This window comes from Haliaeetus albicilla, chromosome 2 (genome assembly GCF_947461875.1).
Source record: "Haliaeetus albicilla chromosome 2, bHalAlb1.1, whole genome shotgun sequence".
Taxonomy (NCBI): Eukaryota; Metazoa; Chordata; class Aves; order Accipitriformes; family Accipitridae; genus Haliaeetus; species Haliaeetus albicilla.
The window spans coordinates 18,868,810-18,882,414 of NC_091484.1; the positions used below are offsets into that span (position 1 = coordinate 18,868,810).

The 13,605-nt window shown below is 37.4% G+C and overlaps 1 protein-coding gene across 10 annotated transcripts in view; it reads right to left on the minus strand.

The window, feature by feature from the left end:
• PHF20 (PHD finger protein 20) overlaps positions 1 to 13,605 on the minus strand; it is a 74,427-nt gene that overhangs the window by 8,434 nt on the left and 52,388 nt on the right. For 9 of the 10 annotated variants that reach the window (XM_069808588.1, XM_069808600.1, XM_069808648.1 and 6 more), the window contains 4 exons: positions 11,907 to 12,068; positions 9,517 to 9,686; positions 4,296 to 4,395; positions 888 to 1,083 (listed from right to left, as the gene is read on the minus strand). In XM_069808588.1, coding sequence (XP_069664689.1) covers positions 888 to 1,083; positions 4,296 to 4,395; positions 9,517 to 9,686; positions 11,907 to 12,068 — 628 coding nt within the window. The remainder of the gene's footprint in view (positions 1 to 887; positions 1,084 to 4,295; positions 4,396 to 9,516; positions 9,687 to 11,906; positions 12,069 to 13,605) is intronic. The other variant, XM_069808658.1, reaches the window with a different exon arrangement.

Here is a 13,605-nt window from a genome sequence, read left to right on the forward strand (position 1 = left end):
GGAGTGATCTTACAATATTTATGTTCCACCCTCTCCAAAGAGGAAAGAGATTACTTACAGATCTGACTAAAAGACACCATAATAGAAAAGCAAAACCTTATGCTAAAATTGCTACTCTTTTGCTCTAAGCATTATTAAGCATATTTAAGAATTTCAAGTACTGCCACTAGCCCTACTACATCACCATAGATTAAATTTAAGGGGAAAAGTTATAAAGAACACTGGACACACTAAAAGCTTTGCTTTCCAAATAGCTGCTGCTGTGAAATTTAATAACTAATAAATTTGGAATTCAATCAATTTACAACTGCTGGATTTGAGTTACAAAAAAATTTTTCAGTCATCAGAACCCAAGAATGACTTTAAAGAGGAAAAGATGCAGAAAACGTGATTTCTACAGTGATTACTGAATGTTATTTTTTCATATATATCTGTAATAATCTTTGCATAGAAATGAATTGCAATAGGTTGCTGAAGGTGCAACTACTCCTACTATAACAAAGCAACACAATTTGCCGAACAAAAATATCTGATTTCTGCTGGAAAAGCTATGATTTAGAATTACTGAAATGGAGAATGCAAGCATTGTAAGAATGCTGCCATAGGTTATACACCTATCCTCTTCTTGTTACTTAAATCTATTTAGGTGCTTTAGGAGAAGCTGTTTTTTCTCCCTCTTTCCTTCATACTTTCCCAACTCTTCTATACACATAGTGAATTTACAATCCTCAACACAAATAGTTTTTAAGCAGCCAAGATCACATTAGCAATTCAAACTATGTTGTTATAGAAGCACAAAAATAAGTCTGAATTTTTGGTTATTTTTCTACTATTTGAAATCTAATTCACATTGAGACCATGCCGACCGATACTTAAATACTGCTTACTGTAATATGCTCATCTTCAGCTGCAGTCCATGCAGTACTTCTATCACTCTCTGTACATCGCCAAGAAGTTGGTGAGTGGCTACTATCTTCTTGGCATTCTGGTGGGAATAATTTTCTTCCAAAAATGCTAAGCCATGCATGTGACCATTACTTAACCACTCCTTCTCATACCAGTACTTTAAGCTGGACCTCTGACCTAAAGCAACAGTAATGAACGTGTTAAAATGAAGCATTAACTATGGTATGTTGACATTGCTGGTAGTAATTCTGATTATCTCAAAGTCTTGCAACAGCTTATTTGTTCTTATCAATAGTACCAATAAATATCCTATAATAGCAGACAAAACCCTGAAGACATAAGAACTTGTAAAGTGGGAAGTGAGACGACAACCTCAGAAACCTCTGCCCAACTGTAAAAGCATTCAGACCTCAAATTCTGAAGGACATTCACAAAAGGTAATTGAAGCTGATGCACACAGAAAAGTGTATTTTTAGCAGGGTATTACACTGCCTAGTAACCACGGTTATAACTAAAGCTACAGTTCGAATACAGCTCTCTGCAGACAGAAAAATGCAGCAAAAGGCAGTGACCTTCCCTTTTCCAGTGGTCTTGTTTTTAAGCATCATACATGTATTAATACAGTCATTCAACAGTAAATTTTAAAGGAATCAGTGATGAGGTTCTGATGGAAAATTTGTTTAAGTCAGGCTATTAATACTGCTAATTCTAGCTTAAAAGGCTGGAATATTAACAACAGCCAAAATGAAATTATGTTAAATGTGATAAATGCATCAGTAAAAGTAACTTAAGCAGCCAAACAAAATGGTATTAGCAGGAAAGAGTGGAACTTGAGATCCTTGCTAAACTGCAAAAACAAACACAAAAAAATCCAAGCCAAAAATCCAACAAAAGCCCACACATCCCCTGTAAAATGTATTGTTACAACAGATGTTCTCAGAAGACAGCTCAGCACCCTGAGAAACACCACTTCATTCACTGGCCTGTATACAGCCCAGTCAGCAAACCTACAAAATCAGAGATAATACTGGAGCATAGACTTAGAACAACATTCACAAAATGTCTCCAATATAAGCAGGGTAATATTGACTAGAAGTTTCAGCAGTTAAAGAGAAGCTAAAAAAAAAAGTTACTTGGCAGCAGAGAAACAATAAGGGATTGCACTACACACATATTTGGTATCATTGCTACCCATGCTGTTAACTTTGGCTCAATGAAGCAACACAACTCTTTGGAAGCCATACTGAGAAATAAGCAGAACAGGTGCTTATATGCTTTTGGATGGTAGTTATAGAATGGCAACAAAATGGTTTCTATGTCATGCCTTGTATGAACATCTGTGCACATTAAGAACACTTTCAAACTTAAATTTGATACTAACTCTGTCTCAGTAAAGGAATAAAAGCAAATGAAACAGCTTGTAAGCATGCTCAGCCACTAGGCTGTATAGGATAATACTCAAATGTTTTGAGGCAAGACCTCCAAAAAATCTCAAACAGAAACCAACACAGACAAGAACAAATTTTCAAGGCTATAACAGCTCAATTTTTCAGGCAGATACACTGTAACAAGCAAGAGATCTTCTAGGTATGGCCAGAACCACTTTGGAGACACTCCTGACATACCTGTATTAATTCCCACACATTTATTTTTGTGTTAGAGAAACTACCATTTGTGACAGAAAATTAACTTCAGTCCGCAAGAATAAAATAATGAATTTTAGAACTCCATGGTCATCTGAACAATACTGAGATTATCCAACTGAAGCCCACCCACAACATTGTTTACTTAGTGGTGTACTCAGAGCCAAAAGTACTCTCTTTCTAGCTGTGTTAGCTTAAGAGAAGACACAAGACGATATCCAACAATGCATGCTTTCTATGGCTTGAATTAATTTGTCACATCAAACATTTTGATAATGTTTAAGCAAGGGTAAATGTTACCAAATCTCTTAAAAATCCCACTTCACTCAAGAAGAACTGTCCAAAATGACAGTTGGTACAGTTTTTAGGCATAATTACACTACACTTGCTTTTATTTCCAATAATATGAATGGTGCTGTTACAAGTACCAGCACTAAACTGGGTAAAGCTCCTAAATAAAAGTTTGCTGAATGGCTATGCCCAGTTTTAAAAGCAACTTCTGTGCTGATTCATAAAGCCTATTTAGCTCATTTCAAGCCAACAGCAGATTCACTGAAATCGAGAAGCCACTTCTGCACTTAAAAAGTTGGATATGTTTTCCTTTTCCAAGACACAAGTAAAACTAAGTCCAAATAAAAAAGTTTCAGGATCTTCAAAGCAATAGCTGATTCAAGCAATTAAACTAATTAAGCAAATGAAGTGTTAGTTGTAATCAGTTTTTACCAAAAAGCATTCTGATAAAGTTTCTTACTAAATAGACATAGTTCAAGTACGATGACACAACTTCAGTCTGCATTTAAACCTAACTAATGTGCACAACTAACTCAAATTGACACAAATCAAAAGCAAAATATCTTGAAAATAGAGGGTTAAAATCCTGGATGCAAGATACTGTAAAAAACTTTAAAAAATGTTAAACTATTTTACTACTTGGATAATTGAATGTAAGCACAGTGTGTCTTCCTTGCTATGAGTAAACACAACATTAGCATATGAACTACACAAATCAATGAGTTAAGCTACAAAAGAGTTGGTAGTTTTAAACAGCCAAAAAAAGCAGAGATCGCAATCGAAATATGTATATAATCCAAAACAGTCTTGTGATTAGGCAGAGATCCCATTTTCTCATCATTTATGAACATAGACTCAAGCCCGAACCTCAAAAGTTTCCACATTCAGCAAGGCTTTATAATTCATAGAGTTAGGAAGTCAGAAAAGATCCACACAAGTGTAATTTTACCTGCTACATAAGATGGACTAAGGCATTTTAAAATACATAGGAGTAGAGAAAATACTGGTAGATCAACTCTGACTGCATTACCCAACATAAATACAAATATAAATTATCTTGGGTAACACACTCAGACAGATAAGAACCATGGCTGTTGAGAACCAGTGAGCCTCTTGCTGACTTATTTTAAAGAACACGTAAGCCTGGTCTTGTTGGAGGAAAGCTGCACTCACATCCTGTAAGATGTGCCCATGGGGAGTCTTTGCTTAAGTTTCCTGAGTGCTTCTTAAAGTCATTTTCCAAAGCGAGACAGCACAATCCTTATTACTGGCAAACATGCGACAGATGGTCACCACAGTTAAAACATTCATTTCCATTCCTATCCAGCTGTAATTCTACAATACTGACTCATGTACATTCACATAAATTAAACTTTCTGTATCAATAACTGAACTCAATTATCTATAACAACAGACACATATAGACGAAGGCTCTGTAACCTTAGATTTCTGTACCTGGAGGATCTTGGCAAACATAGCAGGTGTATTTCTCAGGTACATTATCTTCCAGTAAGCCCATACAGACTCCATGCTGCCAGCACAGACACTCTTCACACTGTTTAAAGTCAAGAAGTGCACCATCAACAGAAATGAAGCCTACAGGAGCTCAATAAGATTACCTCAATTGAGAGACACATCATCTACATATTTTAAGACAAAAAAATGTATTAATACCTACCCTCCTCTTCCAACTACAAGTAAATACATTGAAGAAGTGGACTGCAATAAAGTCTGAACCCTTCCCACACATTTTTCACATGGATTTCTGGAGAATGACAACAATTACAAAGTGGAAGCTGAGATCCTGAAAGGTGCAAAAAATGTTCCCTTTGGCGATGAAAATGCTTCACAAGATGCATGCACACATAATCAGGACAGAAAACAGTATGCAATCAAGCTTTCTTTAGCAAAATATATCAAGTTTTCAGAATTAAAAGGTTTCCCGCTCAAAGGGTAAATCACATTCAATTATAAAATCCAAGGGATACTTATGTCACATAGGACTAGCCAATATTATGCTTTACTGATACTTCTATCTCTAGCATTTTATCTATTTCAAAGGTAGCTCTACTAATATAAAACTCCAGTGCAGATGCAGTTATACTAGCTTTAAAAACTTCTGACATCCTTCTAAGTGTGAGCAATCACATTGGCAAAGACTGAATATAATTTGGTCCTACTTTTTTAGCACAGTTATGCTATTTAAAATGCAATCACTGTACTTAAATTCATACAGTTTTAGAGCAGGAAAAACTATATCCACATGTTCTGTTTCAGTCACTTCCAACCCACCTCCACCCCCCACTTTAACAAGCAGACAAAACTTCATCTGTAGCCTGAAGACCCCTGAAATGTGAGACCAAACCCCACTTCAGAATATTAGGCCAATTTTGATTTGAAACTGTGGTGTCAGTTCAGAATTACTATTTTCACAAGCAGTGAGACAATAGATCATAACCTTTATTTCTCAGAGCACAAGCCAAAAGCTTAATGCAGAGATCTTGCCAATATTGGCAAAGGTTTTCAGAATCAGCTAAACCAAACACAAACAGCAACCCCAAGCAATCTCAGATGCTGCTCTTCACTGACCTACAAAGATGCCAACTTGATAAACATCTCATCTGTGTTGAGCACCACTTATACCACTTTTATTAATGCTGCTCTTGTCTCCTGCCTTTCCTCAAGCTAGGAAAGACAGAAAGGGACCACCAGTTTTTGCATACATCATTGTATTATATTAGTGGGGTTTTGCATACATCACTGTATTAAATTAGTTGTCTAGGTGTGGAGGAAATAGAAGCACTGGGAATGGAGAATGTAAAAGTTTAGAGAGAAACAGGTTTGACAGATGGGACTAACAATGTTTTGCCTTACAAAATGGCTAACAATCCTAAAGCAATAAGGAGATGTTTTCAAAAAAGGTTGAGAGACCATCCTACTTTCACAAAGATGATTAGCAGGAGCCAGAAAAACGTGTCCTAAAATGAAGAAAACAGATTAAGAAAAATAGACTGCATGGTAAAAGTAAGGAGGGAGATCCTGGACCTAGTTACACTTGCATCCTATAAATCATGCCATATGGCACAGAGCTACACACAGTGATTTTCCAGGCAAATTTGCCTAGGACTCTAATGAAGCATCCCATTTTTTTTATTTAAATATCAGTTGAGTAAAATATCCACCCCATCAGGGCACAGGTCCTTCCTTTTATCTGCATGTTCTACTTGGCTGGCCAGGCTAAAGGCTATTGCTCTGGACACATGCTACATAGAAGCTGCACCCTGCATATGAAGTAGTAGCAAAGCAAGCCAAGTAAGACATTTTGAAGAGGAAAAACACAGAGCTGTGCAATAATATTTAAATTGAAGTTCAAGTGTGAAAGAAATACCCAAACCCAATGGACATGTATTTAAAGCAGCTTTTCATCTACCGGAACAAAAATATCCCAAGTCCATTTACATCCATCACCTCCAAGGCCACCAAATCCAGCCCCAGAATTCTCTACATCACACACAAATTCACCAATATTTAGGTATAAAAACCAAAATGAACAGACAATGACATCTTTGTCTGGACTTTTTTGGCCCCAAGCCTTACCCTAAAAAAGGGAGTGCTGTGCCTTCAGAATCAACACACAGCAACGCTAAGCTACTACTTTACACAGGCTCCATAAATGATATCTAGTAACCTCCTTGCAAAGTTACAGAAACCAGAATGAAATAGCATTGACCAATGATATATTATTTTTTTATATTTTTTTCCAGTTTTACCTTCTACTAACTGAGGCAGGTACTTAAATTAAATGCAAAACCATATTTCTGTATCCTGGTGTAATGAATGGTATTCTTTATGCGCAAATTGCTTGAAAGAATTAATTTAAGGCAAGTTCAAGATAAAGGAACAGGTTTTTTGCAAAATCTCTAAGCTGAATTTTTTGTGGGTTTTATTATTAGTTTAAAGACCTAAATGGAACAAATTCTTGGTTTAACCATGTAAGAGTTTCATTAAACCTTAATGGTCCCTGATCTTTTCAGGAAAAATAAAGGTGCTGCTTATGTTTAAAATTAACTTTTTTTTTTCTCATTATTTCTAAACTTGGCAAATTCCTGGAAATGAGCACCATTCAGAGAGAAAAAAGACTTACCATTCTCCCTCTTGCAAGAGGGCACCATACATGTACCCTGGGAGGGAGGAACCTCCAGTCACACGCATGGAGAAAATGCCCTGGCTTCTAATTTTGATACCAAGTCAAGGCAGACCGGCACACAAGGACATGCTCAAGCAAGTACCCCAAGTGTCAGCATATTTCAGTCAGATCTCATCAGTAATAAGCAGGAGCAGAATAAACACTTCAATGGAGACACGTGCAAAGAATGACAATATTCTTCTAAAAACCCACACACCAAGCAAAACCACATATCTTCAGGAAGAGAGGACAAGTCTGAATGCAAGTTCTTTAGGATAGAGGCTTCCAAATTCATGTTTCCAAGTGTCAAAGTAAAGTCTGAGTAGGAAATAGGGAAGAAATCTCTTTCTTATAGTTATGACAACTACATGGGATCCTCACTCTGTAAAGTCAAAGGGAAGTGTCAATCTCAGCACTACACCTCTGAAAGGCGGAAAATAAGTTTCCCTCATCATAATTCCACAGTTGTAAAACATAGCATCTTTGCTTTGTATTAATGCTCTGTAGTTAAAGAGCTAATTCAGACATTTTCACATCAACAGCATAAGACCAGACTGTTCAAAACATTTTCCCAAAAACTACAGGCTGACAGAAAGATGTGGAGAGCACAGCACTTGGTACCTTAAACAAACTATCTGCCTAATCTCCCCCTTCCCCCCCCCAATCTTATTACCACCTCCTTGCTCTCCAAGTCCTATTGCTTCAGTCCCCGTAACAAATGCAGGTACTCACCACACTGTCGATCTACATCTCTCTTCCAGAGAGAATAACCTGCTCTCCTAGACACTTCTTTTATAACACAGCTGAAGTGTTTAAAACTTTGCAATACACTCAAAACCCCCCCCCAACTAGTTCAACCTAGAAAACGGATCTCGGAAGCAGCGTGCAAAACCTTACATGAAAGGTATCCATAGACTACGTCCTGAGCTAGCTATCACTTCTCTGCCATTCTGCATAGACTAGTATTGAGACTGCTTTTGCCAGAAAATTATACTCCAGACTGTATCTTTGTGTCTTTCATTGAGCCATCTCTTCAGAGGACAGCCAGCCCCCTTTATTCCCAACTGTCAGACTCCTCTTCCTCCTATACATTCAGGTGTTACTTATCTAATTTTGACCACAAACCATCATTGCACCCTCTCCTACCAATGCACAAGGTATCTTTTGCCCTGCATTGTCTGGATCCCACACTAATACAAAGGTGTGCATCAAAATGAACTTGGCACTAACAGAAGAAGTGTCATACGTTCCAGAGCAAATCTCCATAAAATGGTATGGAATGCCAAAGAAAAATACCCAATTAAGTTAGCTGTTAAACTCAACCATTGAGGACAAAAATCACATTTAGCTGCATTTGCTAGCTCTATTAATTTTTTTTTTAAATTAGGTTGTTGATGTTCAGAGCAAAAAAAGTTGTTTCTACTGTCCTGCTGCAGAAGCCAAGAATTCTTCACGCAACAATTTGAACAGTGCACACCTTCTCCTTAACAGGCTTCTGCCTCCATTCATGCAATAAAGTCCACCAAAAAAATTATCAGCAGCTGTGAGGTAGGTATAAATCAGCTTCTGTCTTTCCTCCTAGTTCCAAAGAGCAAAAAAGAAATGCAGTTCACAGTAGCATGCCAGGAACTATCCCAGTAAGGGGTCCCATAAAGTGGGATTCAAACCTCTCAAAAATTAGCAACAGAATGCCTGGGAAAGTGAACTCAAAAGCTGCAGATGGGACCGAGCTTCGTATGTCAGAAAAGTATTTCTGAAATCAGTGTCATGCCATATCCTTTCACAAATAAAACCAACTCCTCAAAAGAATGCAACAATTACCTTAAAATATGCAATGAATACAGCTGCCAAGCTATACTACTGTCACTTTGAACTGAGGTCCTACAACAAGCAAGAAGTTATCTAGACAGGAGGAGTAGGAGCCTCCTAAAAAAAAGAAAAAACCAACAAGCTGCAGAATGGATGGCTGCAGCTCTGCTTCAAAACAAAAGACTCAAGTAAGGATTTTTTTCTTCATCCTATCTAGAAGATTGCATGTTTAAGTCAAGCTTCTTGCAAGGGCAGAGAAGCGGAAGGGTACCACCATCTCATGGCAATGTTCTGAACATGCTCACAACTAAAGGGAAGCAAAAAAGCCAGATGATAAGCCACTGATTATAAATAGATATTCTCTAAACATAGGAAACGTTGCAATTTTTAGAAAAATGCAAATCCACAAGTGACAAGCCAACCGTTAATGGCTTGTGTAGAATTGTCCCTTTGCCCCCACTTTCTTTCAATTAAAAAACCCAAACTGTATCAAAAAGTGGTTTTCTACCTATCATAGCAGCTGGTCACCCTGATAAGTTACCTTAAAAATTTTATGATTTCAGAGGACAATAATAGTTTATTTCATGTACAGAACATACCTGTGCACATTTCTACAATAGCTTTTCCACTGACACTTCCCACTGTATTCACTGAAATGTGCATTCACCCTCTACATCATACCTGAATCATGAAGTCATTTTCTTCTTTTACTTCACAAACACACCGAACAATCTCAAAATCACTGTCTTCAACTTCTTCATCAGGGTTCGTGGTTACATCAACATCTTGACTGCAGTCATCATCACTCCAAGGCAAGCTATCCATAGATGACTCACTCAGGGCGTCATCCTCTATACAAAAAGTAGTTAGATAAAATCCCAAGTAATTATAAAAAGGTCAAATAACTCTCACGATTTCATCCCAAGTATGCAATCATACATTTCTAAAAGCATGAGTTCACCATGTAATTTAAGGAACATCACAATGTTACTACATAATGAAGTTTTATATTCTCATTAATAGCTCCTTCAAAATATTCCAACTTAACAGCTGTCATTAAAATTGTATTCTCAACATACAGTGCCTCAAACCAAAGGCACAAAGTCTCTTTAGACAAGTATAATAAACAAAACCAGATTTATAAATTCAAAAAGAATTCATACTAGTTTCTGCAATTTGTACAGAATTGTGACTTGGTACTTTAAGTGTAAAGCTCCCCAAAAGATATGAGGGTTCTGTCTTACAAACCACTCGATCTCACAAAGTAATGTCTCCATACAAAAACATTCAGAGACCAACAGAGAACTTAATCCTGCTTCAGAAGTGATTATTTTCATTTAGTCCCCTGTTAAGGACACATTTATCAATTCAGGGGCAGTGCGCTGCCCAAGGTATTCTTTAAGAATGCTCCCACGCTACTTAAAGCATTAATGCATTTCTGTGGATGAAGTAAGACTGCCAATAAAATCTTTACTGAACAACATGCTAAATTGAGATGCTTACCTTAATAATATTAATGCAATGTCTACACCTTCCTTGGGGATAGAATGGGAGGGTCAGAGGGAGAAGAGATGGATTTTAATTATTTGGGAGGTGAGGTGGAGGAGAGCAGAAGGGAAAAATTATAGTCACTCTTAAGTAGACTGTGGTCCACCTACATTAGGTGGACCTATTTTGATCACTTAGCCCCTAAAACAAGACTGTAGAAATAGAACCACCAGTCTGTAGTATAAACTAGATCTTTTGAAAAAACATCTGTTCTCAAATTTAGGGGGCTGAGAAGCCAATGCATTAGTTAATTTTCATGTTTAGAAGTTTTATTCTACCTCTGAGATAGGACACACTTTTCTGAAGTACTCTGTAAGCAACAGGTTAAGCACCCTGCACTTTCATTCTACACAAGAGTTTTACTATTACTTACACCAGGTCTTCTTTATCTAGGCACTGCTTCTATTGTTAGTACAAATTCTGCAGATGCAAAAAGCAGCAAAGCAATTGTGAAAAGGATGAAATAAAACTATTTCCAATACTTTTCACGTCTTTCAATGTCTATGAGCTGATCAACAGAAGTCTGAGCAACGGATGGCCACGTTACTAAACTGCGAGTGCATTCTATGGTCAATACGCTCCAAAACCATAATTGCTCTGACTTTCAGAACATGTTTTAAGACATCATCACAATCTTCGCCTCAGTAGTTTTTAATGTTTCCTCTTTTCCCTATACAATGGAATTAGCTGAACTTAATTTTTTCATTTTGCCTAATACCAAACAAGAAAACAGTTGTGTCAAAAAAAAATCAAATTACCATCAACAGTGTATCTGTACAATAAGGAATTTAAGGTTCCCATACATATCAAGCTGTCATACATTTCCCATTTCCTTCAAATTTGCGAGCTTTAAGAATAACAGAAAGAACAAAATGTTTGTCTTCCTTTTTTATTGTACCAGCTTGTGACAGTAAACAGGAAGATGGACCAAGATATTAAAAATTATGAAAGCTGGAACACAGCAGCCACATTTTTATGAGCTCTGTTTATGAAGTGCTATGAAGACACTAATAAATAGCTACTCAAGAGCTCATCATTATGAAGCTCAGAAAGTCATTCTAACCATGTATCATACTGTATCTATACAAGTACACATAACCACATTCAGTGGTCTCTCAAACACAGCACACACACTGTATAGACTTGCATATCATCTATTATTAACTCTGAATGAGTTATTACTTTGTAGAAATCTTTGGAAATATGAAAATTTTAATTACTGAAGTGTGAACATAGTTATTACAGAGTTAATAAGGTGCTGCAAAAAGGTGCAGTTCTGAAATAAGAGCAACAGTCTTCTAGCTTCTGTGAAGGTAAAGCAAAGCAAAAAGCAGCAACATCAAGCTCTGGCTAATGAACTGGGTTCAACTTCTTCAAGCAGGGGAAAGGAAACACACACAGTCCTACGTAAGAATAGCCAAGTTTACATCATGAGTACCAGCTTTCGTGTCTGTTAGTGCAGCTCACATATTTACTGGTATTGAAAGACAGAACCAACAAACCAATGAGGAGAGTCATCTTACCATTTGTTTTTGATTTTCCTCTGTGCTGCCCAGAATCAGAGCACTGCAACAGTGTGCTTGGGTGTGCAGATGATTTATTTGAAGAAATACATTTTGTGACAACTGATTTTTCAGAAGAAAGCTCCTGCGAAATATCTGTGTTTTCTTCACTGCCAGAGTATTCTGTAAAATTGGAAGAAGTATCATTATTAGAAATCTGTGGTCAAGAAAAGTTGACAGAAGAAAAACCAGCACCATGCACGCCCATAGCAAGCATGTATAATCCACTGAGACAATTTTCACTTCAACATGCTAGGACTCTGGGACTTCACTATGCTGCTGAAAGATGTGTAAGCTTTCTAAAGGCTAGAAAATTGTCTGAACCAGAAAAATCTTATGCAGCTCAGTCATCCTTCACTGCTGACATGAGAAAGGCTGAAAAGACTGGTTACTTACACCTAACTATTCTTCAGGGTGAATAAGTCTACAAATGCTTTTGCATTACAGGCACTTCTAACACAAGCACTGTTAGCTGGAGACCTCTCCCTCACACCCTGCTATTATTCACATGGGCTACGCACACTCCCTAATCTCACAGACTAAAAAGTGGACAGAAAGCATCTCTTCTCTTATTTTTCTAGTGTAGGTACAGGATGCATGGGTGGAAGAGAAAGGCCCCAATTAGGAACGTGTGGAGAAAACACCAAGAACAGTTCCTCTGTGAAATACCCATTTGTCATGTCCTGGACTGTATAAATCGAGACTGTCAGCAGTTAAGCAGTACCCTCCAATCAGTTATCTGGAGAAAATCTTCAAGGTTCCTGGACTGAAGAACCACAAGGGCAACATCAAAAAAAGGCAAGCAACATTTTAAAACCCAAGGGCAGACAGACAAGCAGTTTGCGGGTACTAGTTGTGCAACTATTGCATAAGTTTACAAATTATACTTTGCATATTATCATTATATTTGAAGGCACCATACAATCAGAAACTCACTAAAATTATTTGTTTCAGTACAATTCTGAGCCAGCCTGCCTGCGGTTCTTTCTTCCTGTCTACTCTCTCATGACAGCTTGTCCTATTTCTTCATGGCAGCAAACAAAAAGGTATTCTCTTTCCTGTCTCAGAAACTCTTCCATAAGGAGCTCTAGTTTAACAAATTATGCATACCAGATTGAAATGTGCTGCATTAATGATCCTAGACATCCATCAATGGCAGAGAAAGTTGCCACCCTTGATCTGTAAACACCTTACTAGACAAATCTTTCAGAATCAATTGCCATTTCAGAAGTGAAGAATCCAATCACTAATAACACCTGGGCCTACATATGAAGTTCAAAGTGTAAAATGGCCTGAGGAAAGCATTCCCAAGCCTCTGTAGATGAAATCAACAGAGAAGACATCTTCCTACTGCAACCCTGTTAATGTAGGTGGAACAGCAGTTATGAGACATGACAGGGGGACACAGCATGAGTATAGTCTTTAAATCAGGCTTTCACTTCATCTCTCCAGGAGAAGAGAGATTTATCCTTTACGAAAAAAATTTAGGATGCGACAGGTTTAATACAGCTCATTGTCACAGCCTCTGAAACCCCACCCCATACTAAGTGAAGATGTAAGAAACAACAAGGTTAACGGCAGAAAAACAGGACCCATCAACATTTCCAAACTTCATCATTCATACAAGGTCCCCAAAACTAACTCATGTAACTGAGAACAT